General features: G+C 48.5%; 1 protein-coding gene across 3 annotated transcripts in view; it reads right to left on the bottom strand.

Moving 5' to 3' along the window:
- Positions 1-14,806, bottom strand: part of ERI3 (ERI1 exoribonuclease family member 3) — a 97,029-nt gene extending 82,223 nt beyond the window's left edge. Inside the window, exons 1-2 of one of the 3 annotated variants that reach the window (XM_052666147.1) lie at positions 14,712-14,806; positions 6,311-6,585 (exon numbers count right to left, since the gene is read on the bottom strand). In XM_052666147.1, the coding sequence (XP_052522107.1) occupies positions 6,311-6,562 (252 nt within the window). In that variant the 5' untranslated portion in view covers positions 6,563-6,585; positions 14,712-14,806. Of the gene's footprint in view, positions 1-6,310; positions 6,586-14,429; positions 14,511-14,685 lie in introns of those variants that run through there. The other 2 variants (XM_052666148.1, XM_052666150.1) reach the window with 2 other exon arrangements.
- Between the last annotated feature and the right edge of the window lie 1,007 nt (positions 14,807-15,813).

The following is a 15,813-nucleotide window of genomic DNA, read 5'->3' as shown; positions in this document are numbered from 1 at the left end:
AAATAGAGACACACCAACATTTCAGCTCACCTCTTCGAGCACTGCTGACATATACTTAACCACCCAGAAAATCCCCACTGACAGACAACAATTCAAGACCAAACGGAGGGAAGTCAACACTTGAACCACGTTAAAAACAGCATGTACGAATTTTCAAGTATTATCCATTACAAGTTGACAGCTCCACTATATATTGATATATAAAAACAGATAGATAGATAGGTGGGAGTCCACTCCCTGTTGCTACAGGCAGCTGGCCTGCACATCCCCACTGCAGCATCATCGAATCATTTCAAGCTCCAACCTCTTCACCTGCTATTGAGCAGCACAAGCGATCGATGTTCCCAGCAACACTAAAACATCTGGGCTGGGCAGAAAGGGCATGTTAGTGCATGTAAATGAACAGCCAGGGTTTTACAAACATCACAGCTAACTGCTGGTGACAGCGCACTTCTACTTGGCATGGAGAGGAACTAAATTACATAGCTGAGAGCTATGCTGCCATTTGATGAGTGCCCAAGCCCAACAGAGGGGATGAAAGTGGGGGACTTGGGCATCTCCTGCAGTCTCCTGTTTATGGGAATGGTTTGTTCGAAGACCTCAGGAACCAGGACCAGGAACGTGCAGTGCAGCATCCACAGTGCCACACCAGGGAAGAGTAAGTATGGCACCATCCCTTACCTTCAGAAAAGTGGTGCCACGTGGTGGCAGCACCCCTAGCATCCTCCATACCTCCATCAACTGCTTTAGGGCAAAGCAAAGCCACCTTTCAGCACCAGGCAGCTGACTTGCTGGTTCAGGAATGCGCACAGATCTTTTCTTTTCAGGGTGACTGCAGCTCAACTACTTTCTGCTGTAACAACAAACCTACTTAACACGCAACTTGTCACCCAAACCATGTGAGATGTTTGCACAGCTAAGGATCCAGCCATCAAACAGCACAGGTGGGAGCTACACAAGGGGAAGGGCAGCGTGATGGACAGCTTCAAGGTGGCCGTCCCATTGCTGTCAGTGCCCAACCACGAGCCAAGCAGGTTGGGTCAGGTTGGAACTGCAGCAATCAGCCACCCCAGCATCTGGTATTTGAGGCTCGTTGCTATCACAATGCTGAGTTTGTATCTTTAAGTAAGAAACTGCTTTGAATTTTGTCATACATCAGGTGTCTTGCTTGGTGGTCTGTAGGCTGTGCTCTCTAGGAGATCTGGATTCAGGCACTGTTTTCACATTATCTAGTTCACCAGGTTTTAAATAAATACAGGTAATTCTGCTGCCCTGTCAGATTCACATGGATCACAGCAAGGCTGTCCCTACTCACTGCAGGAGTGAGGGAGGTCTCCAAGGCAGGATGGCTGCCCCACAGAACGCAGCTTTTGTGGGTTGCAGACCCATACCAGAACCCTGTCTGCCCTCCTCTGACCCCCACGTCCTTTAAAATAAAGACATCATTCTCAATAGTGGCCAAAATAAGATTTCACAACAGTCCAGTGGAACTGCAATGAGGCACACGACGTATGGAAAATATGATAAAAAGGAACTGCATCTCTTTAATTTCAGATGCACATTGAGTTAGGGATATTTATGTGCTCTTAGCAGAACGTGTAACGGCTCAGATGAGGCAGCTACAAGGCCTCAAAAAGTTTCTTCAAACAACTGCTTGAAAAATTAACGTGAATAGAAAAACCATCTAAAACAGCTTTTCTATGAACTATTTCCCGATGCTCTGAGAACTTAAAGCACTACAACATAAGAAGAATGGCGCACCAACAGCCATGTAGCTTCATTATATAAAGGGTACAAAGTAAGCCATAATTGGCAAAGAGATGATAAATACATATTTTTTTATTTACTTCGGTAAAAAAAGAAGAGATTTGAAGCGATTGTGTTACGTGCATCTTTAACAGCATTCCTCTAGAAATAGCACTGTAACAGCTGAATTGAGGACTATGTGTTTAAAAGCACACCCAAGTCTAAGCTGCATGAAGACAGGTAATTGCAGATTAATATGCCACTGTAATACTTATACATGAGAGTGCTGAGTTAAAGTTGCCATGGGAAACAAGGCTGAATTTCTTCACTTTTCAGCAATTTGCCATCAACCTCAATACAGGTTTTGGCAGGTGATTTCTAACGCACAGAGCTTAACAGCTACACAAGAACCGTGCTAGCAGAAAGTTGCTGCAGGGGGATACCCAGGTAGAACAGACAGAGACCAACACATCTCCATTATCAGCCCTTCCAGGGGATGGGAGCAACCAGCTGCCTCGTGAGCCACCTCTGACAGTCCTACTCTGCCCTTTGTAAATCACCTGAAAGAAAGACTGGCTCTCATTTGTTCACGTGGTTTTGTGTTATGATCATACCTTATTTGTACACTTAAAAATAAATTAGTAACTGAACATTTGCATATTTGTAGTCTCGATGATTGCAGTTTATGTTGAAATGGTGAGCGACACTGTATTTATTAACAGGTGTGTCCAGTTTCGCTTGACATTTTTAATTAAAAGCACACGCACAAAGAGTCAAATATTAAAGGAACTTGAAACAAATAAGATACACTAAAGAAAGCTACTCAAATGTTTTTGTATTTAAACCATGCTGTTTAAGTGAGCGAGGAAGGTTATCATCTGCAATTCATTTATTTCTCTGCCTCTGGTCACAGCCTCCTTTAGCAGAGATCTGGCCATGTCATACCTTCAGAGCGAGAGGGAGGGGGGCATTTTTAATTCCCAGCTGATCAGCAAATCTGAGTGAACCCAAGACATGAAGTCAAATACTTGAAAACCGACCTGAACCAACAGTACCTTCACCACTGCCAAAAGTTCATTCAGCAGTGGAACAGCTTCTACCCCCAGCAACTTCCCCCAGGGCAGGGCCTGATGCCCTTCTGCACCACCTGGCAGCAGGGCACACAAGCTTAAAAAAATATTCATTTTTCATGAAAGTGTTTTTATGTATTACAGTAGAGGCTGACATCCCACGTAGGGGCCTAAATTCAAATTCAGGTATGAAAAGCTCTGATTTCTATGATTCTGTCAGACTTTTTTTTTTTTTTTAACCTTTAAGAAAATCATCACTTTTCATCCACTTGGCAGAAGCTGAAGACAAGCTGCAGGGCTTGCTGAGTAAATGGGACACAGCTCCTCAGGGCACTGCCAGCACAAGGGTACAGGCAGCTGCAGATCTGAGCCTGGGCAGCTCCTCAATACAGCACTGAAAGCAGGGGCCAAGATAAACAGCTGCATGCGAGGACAAAGGAACAGAGGAGCAAGCCTCCCACTTATTTGTGCATCTTCACTTGTGTATCTAAAGTACCATACATACCTACCCTTACGAGCTGACAGTGTACAGAAACAGGCACTTAAACTGTTAAACTGTTAGCAGGGGAAAGAGAAAGCAGCAGAGCTGAAGCTGACGGATGAAGCAAGCTGCCACTGCTGCAGGTCCAACTCCTGCTTGACACTGCTAGGCACTGGATCAAGTTCCAAACACGAGGTAAGCTTTGAAGAGATGCAAGGGAGCAGCCATAAACATCTCTTACTGCCAGCCCCTTGCTGACCTTTGGCTGGTTAAAACACTACATGACAGAGGCCGTGCCTCTATTCTTCCACTTTTCCCACTTATTCATCTGGGGCAATGCAGATAAACTCTCCACCTTCTTTTCTGTCTGGGATGGTCTCATCATTCATAAATAAATCTGTAAGCCAACCCTGCCCTTTTGTGCATTTAAACATGCACTTTGATTTGGGGGCATATCTGCTGAAAGCTATCAAGACAGGGAGATGACAAGGATGCAGGCTGATTGGCATGCTCTGTGCCACCAGCCCTGAGAGCACCTCTCCTCTGCAGACAAAGGGCAGAGACCACGGAAGTGGTGAAGCACAGGACAGCTGCCACATAGCCAGCAGTCACACCACAGATGGCTTCCCAGGGGAACACTGTTGTCCTTGACTCTCCTTGATCCCCTTTACAGATGCTGTGCCACAGAACCTTGGAAGGGACCAGAGAGCATGAAAGAGGATGGAAACGCAGGAGCTCTGAGTGAGAAGTGAGACGAGGCTGTCAGCTGCAGAGGAGCACATATAAGCAAATACAGAGGAAGGGGGAACAGACGTGGCAGTACATACCTTGGCATAGAGAAAAAGATAGCTCCTGCTGCTAAGGAGCTGGGATGTTTTGAAGAGTAGTCAGTGAGAAATGTGAAGTGTACCGCACAGTACAAGTGTGCTCTGCCAGACTTCCAGGCTGAGCTGGCTAAATTTACAGCTATGACTACCCACTGAATGTAACTTGGATCACGGCTTAGCTCTTTATGCAGCCTCCTCATCAAATTCTAGAGCATTTGGATTTCACTGTATCACTTACCACACTTCTATTTTGCAAGTAAGGAAACAAAAGCAGAAGAACCACGAGGATCACAGCTAAGATCAGAACCTGACCACTCCCAGGTCCGCTCTCATATTGCATCTCCAAAACCTGTGTGCCACTGCTTCACTGGAAAATACTGCCAGCAATACCTTGCACAAAAATCAGCATCACTGAAATACACAGCGCCGTTTGCTCACTCAGACATGTAGCCCTGCAATGACCAGAGCAACAGCCACATCAGCCAGCAAAAAGGTGAAACATAGGTAGGGGCATCAGCTAATAAAGGCTCTTTTCTGTAAAGCTGCCCAATTCCAGCAGGCAAATTCAGCCTTTTCAGTGACACCGATTCCCATGCAGTAAGAGCATTATTTATTTGTCAAACTCATTTGTTTGTGAGGACGTGAGGGCCTGACAGCCCTTACAGCACACAAGATATGATACAGACAGGCACAGAACAGAGCAGACAGAAGAAACAACGCCGAAGAACATCTCCACCTTAAAGGTGCAACAAAATATATAGCGGATCTGCATTGGCCCAGGCCATTACTTTCTCTGGCAAGGACTTGGGGACAAAGCTCCTTAAAACAGTAGTAATCATATTCCACTCATGCTCCTTTTTACTGCCAGCTGTAAACTAGCTCCACATGCATCATGGTTTTGCATCAAAATGTGCACGGACCAAGCCCATATCCAAAGGGACAAAGTAGATCCAATTTACAGCCTTGACAGATCTGTGCACCCGAGGCTGAGCGTGCAGGAAATAGCCTTACATCTCACTTGGAGAGCGGTTACAACCGCCAGCAGAGCGGGATGCAGAGCCACAACAGCCTCCCACAAAGACCCAGAATACAAGGAGAGAATGTGCAGTCCTTTTTGTCATGAAACAGGAGGGATGGGTGGCACTTGAGATGCCTACATCTGATCCCAACTCACAGCCCTCCTTTGGTAGATAAGCTCAAAGGAAGCCACAGCTGCACTGGGAAGCAAACCCATTGCACCAAGCCATCTCAGTAAAGAGATGCCACACTGATTTAGTATGTTTGAAGCAAAGCAAATCAAAGTAAATCTCAGACATGATGCACGAATTAGCAGTAGCATTAGTATGAGTATTAGTATCAGTACGAGTAGTATTACTTTTTGGTACAGAGGAGGGTACAAAGCCTGAGTTCAGCCTGGACACTAAGAAATTCTGTCCGTTACCAGCCCAATATTTCATCTCTTCTTTTTTGGCATGTTTTTTCCATTTAAGCAAGAAAACCTAGGCCCACACTGCTGATAACTGAACATATATTTAATTAACTTACTCTACGCTATGATGGAAGAACTGGCTGCAGAAATACATCCAAACCTCACCCAGATCTCTGCGTATCTCAGGAGGCCAGACACTGGCCAACCTTTCTGAGCAGCTCTGTTCCTGTCTCATTACACTCCAGAGTGAACACCCAGGCAAGATAATTTCAGCACCACCACACAGCTCAAAACCATTGTTCTCTGTTTAGAAACACCATTATTCTGCACACACTCATATCATCCAAATTGTGTTTTGCTTTTTTTTTTTTTTTAAAAAAATAAACCATTGGCTAATAATAGACCTTTTCCTTACAGAATCAAAGGTTGCTGAGAGCACTCTACTAATGCAGGTTCCCAGTCAGCAATTCTCAACCCCCCACCACTTCAGGCAGACAACAAGCATACATGACTAAGTAGCGTCTGTGATAACACGTGTTATCACTTCCATGGTGAAAATCAGGCTCCTTCATTTCATTTCCATCACAGCGACCTGGCACTGCTGCTTGAGAAAGCAGGAGCTCTGGGGGAGCAGCAGTAGAAAGAAGGTGGGAGAAAACAAGGAAAGTGAGCTATTCAGTACTGCATCTTTTCTTTCCATCTCTCAGAATGGCAGTATCAGCTTACAAGCACACAATTAACAGCGTCAACTATTTACCTGAGGATGAATCTGTGGTTTATCACATGTGGCCTCAAAATCCAGCACTAAGAAGTAGTGATATCTCTGTGGAGGGAAGGATGACATTGCTGCCATGGAAGCTCCAAAGCCGTGGGACGCCAGTTTCCTGCTTATGATGGAGCCGTACCCTTTGAGAAGAGGAGCAGGGAGGAGCAGGCACACAGCTTGTCTCGCCCTTGGAAGAAAGTGTTGGGGAAACTTTGCTGCTCCAGTATGGAGGAGTGCTATCATTGAACATCCAGAGGCATCTGAAACTGAAGAGAGATTCGTGTTACTCACACGCTCGCATCTCAGCGCTGTCAGCACCGCTCCATCGCACTCTGCCAGGGGTTTTCCTTGTGCTTCCCCGTGTGGCTTCCAGCACTGCCAACTAGAAGCAGCACAGCAGCCTGCACTAAGCACTATGGATGGAGCTCAAGGTAGCCTGAACCACATACACCTCGAGATCAACCCTCTGCAAACAGCTCTAAATGAGAAGCCACAGACAAAGCCGCCGTGGCTCCAGGCACCACATCACACAAACCTGCTGAGCCTTATCACAGCACAACACAAACTATTAATGCTTGAGAAGCTCAATCCAAAACCCACTGAAATTTCCAAGGAGGCTTTTGCCTTTTTGTATACAACACAACTTCTAATACACAGCAGGAACTAAAGGCAGCAAGCACACCTCAGCACCATGACCCCTCAAAGCAGCCTATCAGTCACACCGAGACCTCCCTGCTCCTACAGATCCAGGACTGAGGAACTGACCATGACAATGCCACCAGTCCACCCCGCTAAGCCAGCACGTGGGCACCCCTCCCAGCTCTGCTGGCTGACGGCAGCCACATCATCCCCCACACACAGCACAGCCCCTGTGGGGTGGAGGACACAGGGCACTGGCTCTGGGCACAGCCTGAGGTCCCACCCAGCCACGTGTACTCAATGCACGGAACGGGAAATGGAGCTCGCAGCCTGCGCACAAATGCACTATTTGCACAAAAGACAGCATTTGCTCTTCCCCATCCGTTAGTCCATCAGGTAAATAATGCACGTGCCAAAACACACACTTAATGAGGTAAATAATACGCCTTGAATAGCAGCTAAATCTGTATTTACCTGCGAGACCAGAGAAACTCGGAAGGACCAGATTAGGAGATAATTGCGGCTGAGCAGGTTGTGTGCTTCGGGTAAACACGCGCTCTGCAACCTCCCCTTACAGGGCCGGGGCCAGAGCAGCACCAGGCACAGCACAGCTGGGAAGCAGAGGTGCTGCGGGGCTCCCAGCACTGCCCACACTGCAAGCCCACAGTGTGAGCACTGCCACGCTTCAGACCTTCCACATTCTGGGGGGCTGCTCGCTGTGTTAGTGGTGTGCCAAGCAGCAGGTACTCAGCAAACTGAAAACTCAAGTTACAAAAGCATAATAAAGAGTTCCCCACAAGACCAACGTTGTATTTATCCCAAAGGGGCTCAAGCCCGACCTATTGCTTTTCCATCTACAGCTTTTACCGTCATTAATAAATGCATTAATGCACAATAGCAGTTAGTCACATTCACTTCTAACCGTCTCAAATAAGAGATACTTAAGGTGTACGTGCTTGAAATTTTCAGGCCTTCAGCTATGAATCTGAAGGTCCATCACTGTAACATCTCAGAATACAGCAGCATGTAAGTTAGTCATGGCAAAACCCGGCCTGTAGCCTGCTGCATAAAGCGAAATATACAGTTGGGATGGGGGAGGCAGGCAGACTCCAACCCCTATATCAAGCACAGGCAATAAAACACACCACGCTGTCCACCTACACAGCAAAATCAGCACTTCCCTCATGCATCTTCACCAGCATGGGCAGGGCATCGAACACGTGCAGTGTGAATCTTCAGGCCAGCCTGCAATGCACTGGCACTGTCAAACAGCTGGCATGGAGAGCCAACCAACACCTTCCCAGGCACTCCGTGCCCATCTAAGAGGGAGCTGAGCACTGAGCAAGGTGTGCAGGTGGAGCATTCCTTGCCGACTGCCCTATGCAGACAGCATACGAACAGGAGCAACCCTGCTGCACAGCCTGCACTCAGAGCCAAATGAAGTTTTAACTGCCTGTTTACCCAGCCATGCTCCTGGTGCCCTGGGAAGACCTTACATCATCTTCTCTGGGAAGGTCAGAGTGCCTCCGAGCACAAGATAGCTGTTGAGCAAACATGCTTTATTAGAAGTCATGTAAAGCATTTATAACTGCTGTGACGATGCGAGGCACGAGTAATTATCCCTTATTTCTCCCCCCTCTAAACAGGCAACAACCCAAGCAGTGCAGCTTCAGAAACCAGAAACCCTGCTCTGCGCACATAAATCCAGGTTGCATGATCCCATTTCCACACCTAAGCAAAAAAGCACGCCTATACTTCTCATGTACAGAGGGTGAGATTATCATCTCAGATAGTGCAAACTGCCACATCTGGCATCCAATCCTACTGGGTTAGTATTTCATATCACACAGCTCCAATTCCTTGCAGATATGTATGAAATATAAGGGGACCGTTGAGCTGCAGCTGGACTACAGGAATTGTTTTGACAGATTGTACACAGCCCTAGGAAAACGTGACAGCACGTTACAGTTGCAACACCCAATAACACAGGAAAGGGCCGTGTCTGGTGGGTTTCAGCTGAAGATAAAGTTAGCATTAGGTGCTGTGTAACACCTATCCACCAATGGTGAGATAGTAATGAACCTCAAGCCTGAGAACTTGAGCTCAACAGGCTCTCTGCAATGAACATTAATTTTTTCTTACAACTACATCTAATTAAAATCCTGGCAGCAAAAGAAGACATCTCTCCTTGCTTCTAACCCCAATATCCCCCACCGTAGTTGGAGACAAAAGAGGGGAAAAGACAAACTGTGCTTGGGTTGCCCCACCAAACTTAAAGGATGTATTTTAGAAAGCCTTCACTTACATGCTAAATGTAAAATGATTTTACCACAGCATATATATATATATATATATATATATATATATATGTATATGTATATGTATATGCATATATATATATATATATATGTATACATATATAATACAAATTTAGAAAGAACTAGAGACCAATACAAACAAAAATTGGAAAAATAAGAAAGAAAAGTAAGCAAGGAAGCTTTGGGAGTAATATGGGCCAGTTTATTTCCCGAGCAAAGCCCAGGCACAGGCAACTACGACTGCTGCTCTCTGGCAGACAGCTGAACTCAAGGCTAGAGCAACCAAAAGCGGTCCAAGATGCAAGTCAGACTCGTCTTTTATTGCTGTCTTATGTTCATAAATATAAAGGATAAAAAGACACAGCTATAAAGATGTATTTTGTAGAATAACATTGCATATGTTTAGCAACTCCTGGAACAGAGTATGATAAAAAGAAAAAAAGCAGGACTTCCAATTTGGGAGCTGCTCAAATGTGTACTCAGAGGTCAACTGTGAGACCATATTTCAGCTGCATGAAGATGTAACTGAAGAACAATAGAGAGAACTTTATAAAAAACAACAGCATTAACCTAAGAGAAAATATTTCATTGGAGGGACTACAGTCCAAAAAATGACACCACCTGGCTAGCCTGGGAGACAGGAAAGAAGGCTCAAGCACAAAACCAGCTCAGCTTATCTACTGCTGTCCAAACTCGCAAAAAAATAAAATAAAACACATACAGTAAAACAAACAACAAAACACAAAGCTTTTACAACCATTTTAATAATGTAACACGATTGTAGACAGGTAAGTTCTCTTCCTTAACGTGTTAACCTCACAGCATCATCCCTTGACCATCACTCCAGCATACCTTCATTCCAGCGCTCCATTTCTGGCTGGGTTTGTCTGCAGCACTGCTGGACAACCAAACCCATGTTTCAGAAAACTCACAACGTCACTTTCCCAGAGCACTCGGGATGCTCTGTGTTGTCCCAGCATTACCCATCAATAGCTACAACTTGGTATTAATCATCCTGCTTTGCAGAACTGTGCCCAGACTCTGCCCACTGTGCACACAGAGGTCCCTGTTCTCAAGAACTTACAGTCTAAACCTACATGTGATGCAGTGCAGGAGGATAACAGCAAAGAATGAGGGTTCCAGGGCAAACTACTTATCTGAGAGAGATGCACACCTCAGTGTTTGAATTAAAACCAACATGCTCATCGCATCACCCTGCCTGAGCATTACAGGAGAAGCAAGTGAACACAGAAGGGCTGATTACGAGATGGAGGGCACTCTTGGATTAAGAAAGTTCTCTGCCATTCCTTCAGCTCGCTCTTCCTGCTGCATTCCTCAGCTGCCATGGCAAAGGCCTGAGACACGTCAAAGCACCAGAATCTCTCAGAGTGAGAGATATGATGGTTTGGGTGATTTGAGGCAAAGAGAAGTCCTTCCTAAGGACACCACAGCCTATGAAGCTGGAAAACCAACCCATCTTGGCACGTGGGGTGACTCGGGGACACCTGCACCACGCAGACCACCCAGAAGTGCTCCCGAAGACACACAGTACAATTCCACTTTGATTTTATTAGGCCACCTCTGCCAGGCAACCCACTTTCGTCACCTCCTCGACTGGTCTCTTAAGACAGGTTTTGCTGGGTATTTTTAAACCTTCTCCAAGAGTAAGTGAGGATCGACAACAAGAGCTGAGCTGAAGTTGGAAGAAGCTCTGCTAGGTAAAGCATTGGTCACTTACAATAAATGCAGACGAGAAAAACGACAAATATTAAAACAAGCAGCAACAGCAGAGATGCATACAACAAAAGATTGGCAAGTTGCAGCAGAAGAGCAGATTCAGCATCAAGGAGTAGAGTTAAGAGATCCAGAACCCTCAAGCCCAGTCTTCCATCTCAGCGTAGGAGCCGCAACAAAATGCCCTGGGGTGAACCTAGACACAGCAGGGTTAACCAGCCCAATAGCTCTCAGAGGCCAGAAGGAGGCAGGCCCATATTCCCTCTCGCTCTTATTCTCCTGCTGATCATCTGACACCAGCCTTGAGCTAGTCAGGCCTCGCTGCGAGCAGATTCAACCACAGGAACCCATAAAATGGCTAATGCAGCCAGAATAAAACACAATTAAAACAAGATAGTTTCCTGCCGGCTTAGTGAGACGAAACAGCCTGGGGATGGGCTGGATGAGTGCCAAAGCTCTGAGGAGGGGATGCGCCCACACTGCCAGAGGCAGGAGGGAGATGAGCCAGTGGAGCTGCTCAGCCACACACCTGACCACGTGCTGCCTACGGCTGGGATGGCGTGGCAGGGCGCACAACGTGGAGAAGGCATCTTGGCTCTGGTAGCATAAACACGTAAAACGCAGAAGTCGGAAAGCCCACTGGGTCATCCTGTCTGAACCTCATGTAATGCAAGTCATAAAGTTCCCACTTCGTTACTTCTGAATTGAGCCCAAAGGCTCGAGCATCCTTCAGAAAAAAGTTTCTGGCCTTAAATGGCAGAATCCAACACAGAGGCTCCCCACTACCTCCAGACTGCTCGTTCCAATGGTCAATCAGTTCATTGTATAAAACAACAATTTTAGTTTTCATCCAAACTTTTCCAGCCCTGGATTTTGGAAAGAGTTCTGAAATTTATGGCATTTCAGTGCTCCCAGTGCCAAAAGTAAGACTTGTAGCTATGCCTGCAGTCAGTAAAAACTACTGCTGCTTACTGGCCTAATTTTGAGGAAAGGAGAAACACCAGGCTGGCCTTTGTTTAATGGAATCTAGCACGCACAATTACTTGATTTTCATACACGAGTACCTCAGTTGCTCAAACCACTTAAACAGCTGCACACCTTTCTTAGCTGAGAAAAAATGAATGTGAAAGTTAATATTTAAGAGTGCCAAACGAATCTCAGCCCAGATGCAGGGAGCCAACACTGACATCGCTTGGTATACGCTCACAGCTGATCTTCATAAATGAACTCTAGAAGTGTTTTTATTATTATTTTTAATAATGACAGAAATCTGCAACTCTGCCCAAGGTCTGCCTTGTTGGATGGACAAATCACAGAATCACACAGAATCACAGAATGGCCCAAGTTGGAAGGGACCTCAAAGATCATGAATCTCCAACCCTCCTGCCATGCAAGGTAGCAGCTACAAGAGGCTTTCCAAACAGCCCAGTCTCAGCAACCCCAGAAAACCAGCCAGGGAAGTTGTTAGGAAGATAAAAATTAAAAAAGAAAGCACAACCACAACAAATACAACAGAAGTTATTAATTGAAAAGAAAAAAAGCTATTTGGGAGCGAGGTGTCATTACTTGTGCAATGTGTCTGGAAAAAGCACAACCATTCAGCTGGCACTCAGTCAGCATAGGTAGCACTCTTAGGGGAAAGTTGCCAAATGGGATCTGGCAGCAGCAGCCAGCACTGCTGCTCTAGCACACGCTTCATATGCAACAGCTTGTCCTCTTCTCCCCCCATTCTCCTGCTTGCTGTTGCACCATGCTATCAGTCTATCACACTTAGAGTAAAACACCAGCAGTCGCTAGGATGAACGTTTCCAGCCACAACATGTGCTTCAGGTCCAGAGACAGGTGAAAGCCACACAGCCACTACGTGGTCTCCCATGTTCTCCCACGAGCACAGCCACCACAGCCAGCCCTACACCTGAGCACCGCCTGCAGCCTCCCTGCCCTTTACTGGGAGGAGGCCAATGGGTCAAATACAGCAGCAAAATCTTCATGCATTTCTGTATCTTCCAGAACTCTACTTCCAAAATTTTAAGGGGAAAAAAAAAACTAAAACAAAGGGATCCATTTGCAGAGCGGAAACTTAAGGTCACATAAAATCACTTCAGTGTGTACACAACCCAAGGACTTCTTTATTTAGCATCAGACACATCGGCATGTTGGGTTTTTCGCTTTTATTTTTTTTAAGGCTTTAATGGGTTTCTTCTGGATTTCGGTAATACTCAAATCTGTTTGGCTACATATTCTTTTTTTTTTTTTCCCCCTTTGGAAAACAACAGACTTGCTGTTCACGAAGAGCAACTCGAAATTTGAAAGAAACAAGAAGCATAGAAGGGCCACGCTTTGAAACAAGACAGGAATTGAGTCCACACAGTAAATTAACATCAACATTCAGCAACAAAAAACAGAACTCAGTACTTCAAAGAGAAACAAAAATATCTGACATCCAACTTCCCAAGCCCACACAATGAAGAGTAACCAACTAGATCTCTAAGGCATTATTTATTTTAAGAACAGTTCATTCTAGGAATAATAACTCATATGCCAACTTTATACTAAAGCGATGAGATGCCACAACGCCACAAAGAGCAATTCAATGATAAAGTCAAGTCAAGTTGCCATTCAAAGTTGTATCTATAAACAATTGCCTGGCAGCACCCAGTGGGCCATGGCCTGCTCTGAGCCCTGCACACCTCTCCCAAGGCACAGCACAAGCACTAACCAAGCGGAGAACCCCCTGCTCCCTGTGCCGCAGCTGGAAGAACACTTAAGAGTTCAGGCCAAGCAGTAGCTATCCATTCATCCATCCACCCACAGCCGGGACCAAAGCTCAATAAGAAAGCGGAGCAAATGCAGAAGAGGTAAAATAAGTGCCAGACTTCAGCAAGTAGGCCAGCAACGACCACATAAATCCACAAGACACAGACTTGCAAACGGCAGAACATGAGGAAAAAGGGACATCATCATTTCAAGTGCCTCACTTTAGAAAAAACACCTGTAATGGGGCAGCAGCAAAGAAAGAACAGGAGAAAAAAATCCTACTGCCAGCAAGGGACGAGCAAACAGCCCCGGCAGCCCCTCCAAGTTCACTTCAGAGGCTCCGGGTCCGAAAGACGGACGCTTCTATCCCACCAGAAGAACCCCCACCCTCCCGCCCCCCACCGCCCTACCCGCCCACCCCCACATCCCACCCGGGCTCGCCCTGCAGCGCACGCCGCTTCCCCTCCCGAGGCTCCGGCAGCGGCCGCTCCCACCCGGCCCGGGAGCGCTCGAAGAGCGGTGAGGAGCGGAGCCGGAGCCCGGCCTCGAGCGGCCGACGCTCCGCCACGCCGCCCCACGCTGGCCCCGCGGCCTCCCCGGCCCTGCCGCTTCGCCTTCCCGGCCCCGAGCCGCGCTCCCCGCCCTGCTCCCGGCCGCGGTACCGCCTCATCCCCCCCGCAGGCCTCGCCGCCGTCGCCGCGTAGGACCGGGCCGCGGCTTCCCCGGCAGTCGGGCCTCCACCCCCCGCCCCGGGCCAGGGCGGCCCCACGCCTCCCTCCGGGCCCGCCCGGCCCCCGCGCCGGCCCGGCCCCGCCACCGCCCGCGGCCCGGCGGCGCCGCGCCCCGCTCCCGTCCCCCCGCCCGAGCCGGGGCCGCCCCGGGCCGGCCGTGCCCCCCCGCCCCGCACGCGCTCCGCACCACGAGTCCCCAACGCCGCCGCTCACCTCCGCGCACTCTGACCCCCGACCCCGCTCTGAGCGGCGGCGCCGCCGGCCAACCGCAGCGCCGCCTGCCGCCGCCGGGGGCGGGGCTTCCTCCCCACCGCGCCCTTCTGCGCAGGCGCAAAGCCGCGGCCGCGACGCGGGGCACGCCGGGGGTCGTAGTTCGGCGCCGCCGCGCCGCCCCCCTGCCCGGTCCCGCCGCGTGGCTGCGTCTCGGCGCCGCCGTGTCACCGTGCCCGCCCCCCTCTCGGGGACGGCTCCGGCCGCCGCCGGCCTCCCCGCCCTCCCCGCCTCCTGATGGCACCGGGACGCCTCCTCGCACCCCGGGGGTGAGGCGACGCTGCGTCACCAGCCGTCACCCTCCTCCCCAGCGGCCGCTTTCCTCGGGTCCCCAAGTGCCCCCTCCCGTGTCCTCCGCAGGGACCGCCGCGGGACCCTTTTGTCTCGAAGTCCCGCGTATTTCCCCATTTTGTCACCAAAAAATGCCTCATGTCCCCACTGCGGGTCCCCAAGTGCCACCTCCCATGTGATATAATCACAGAATCATTAAGGTTGGAAAAGAAATCTCGCATCACCCAGCCCAACCCCAACCCACCACGCCCACTGACCACATCCCTCAGTGCCACATCCCCTGGGCGTGGAACAGCTCCAGGGGCGGTGACCCCACCTCATCTTCAGGCAGCCGCATCACCGCTCCATGGGAGAACGAATTGTTCCCAGTATCCAGCCTGAACCCCCTGCCCCTGCTGGCTGCACTATTGCTGATACAAGCCGGGATGCTGTTGGCCCTCTTGCCCACCTGGGCAAACTGTTGGCTCGTGTTCAGCCTCTATCAACCGACAACCCCAGATCTTTTTCCTACACACAGCTCTCTGCCACTCTACCCTAAGCACATCTTACATCAGCTTGTTGGCTCTTCAGGCTCCATTTCTCCTTTTTTGCTCTGTCTGCAGGCTTGAACTTCAGAGGCCTGAACCGTGTCACACAATCAGCAAACCATTTAATAATATGAAGAGTTCCTTTAAGTCCTCTTAGATTTGGCATCTCTTAGCCTCCCTCCCACACAAGCAAGCTCTGCTTCTGAGCTCAGCTGTGCTTCTGCAAC

This window comes from Tympanuchus pallidicinctus, unplaced genomic scaffold (assembly GCF_026119805.1).
Source record: "Tympanuchus pallidicinctus isolate F22 unplaced genomic scaffold, pur_lepc_1.0 scaffold7, whole genome shotgun sequence".
NCBI lineage: Eukaryota > Metazoa > Chordata > Aves > Galliformes > Phasianidae > Tympanuchus > Tympanuchus pallidicinctus.
The sequence above is the reverse complement of the archived record's forward strand: the minus strand, read 5'-3'. Positions and strand labels throughout refer to the sequence as shown.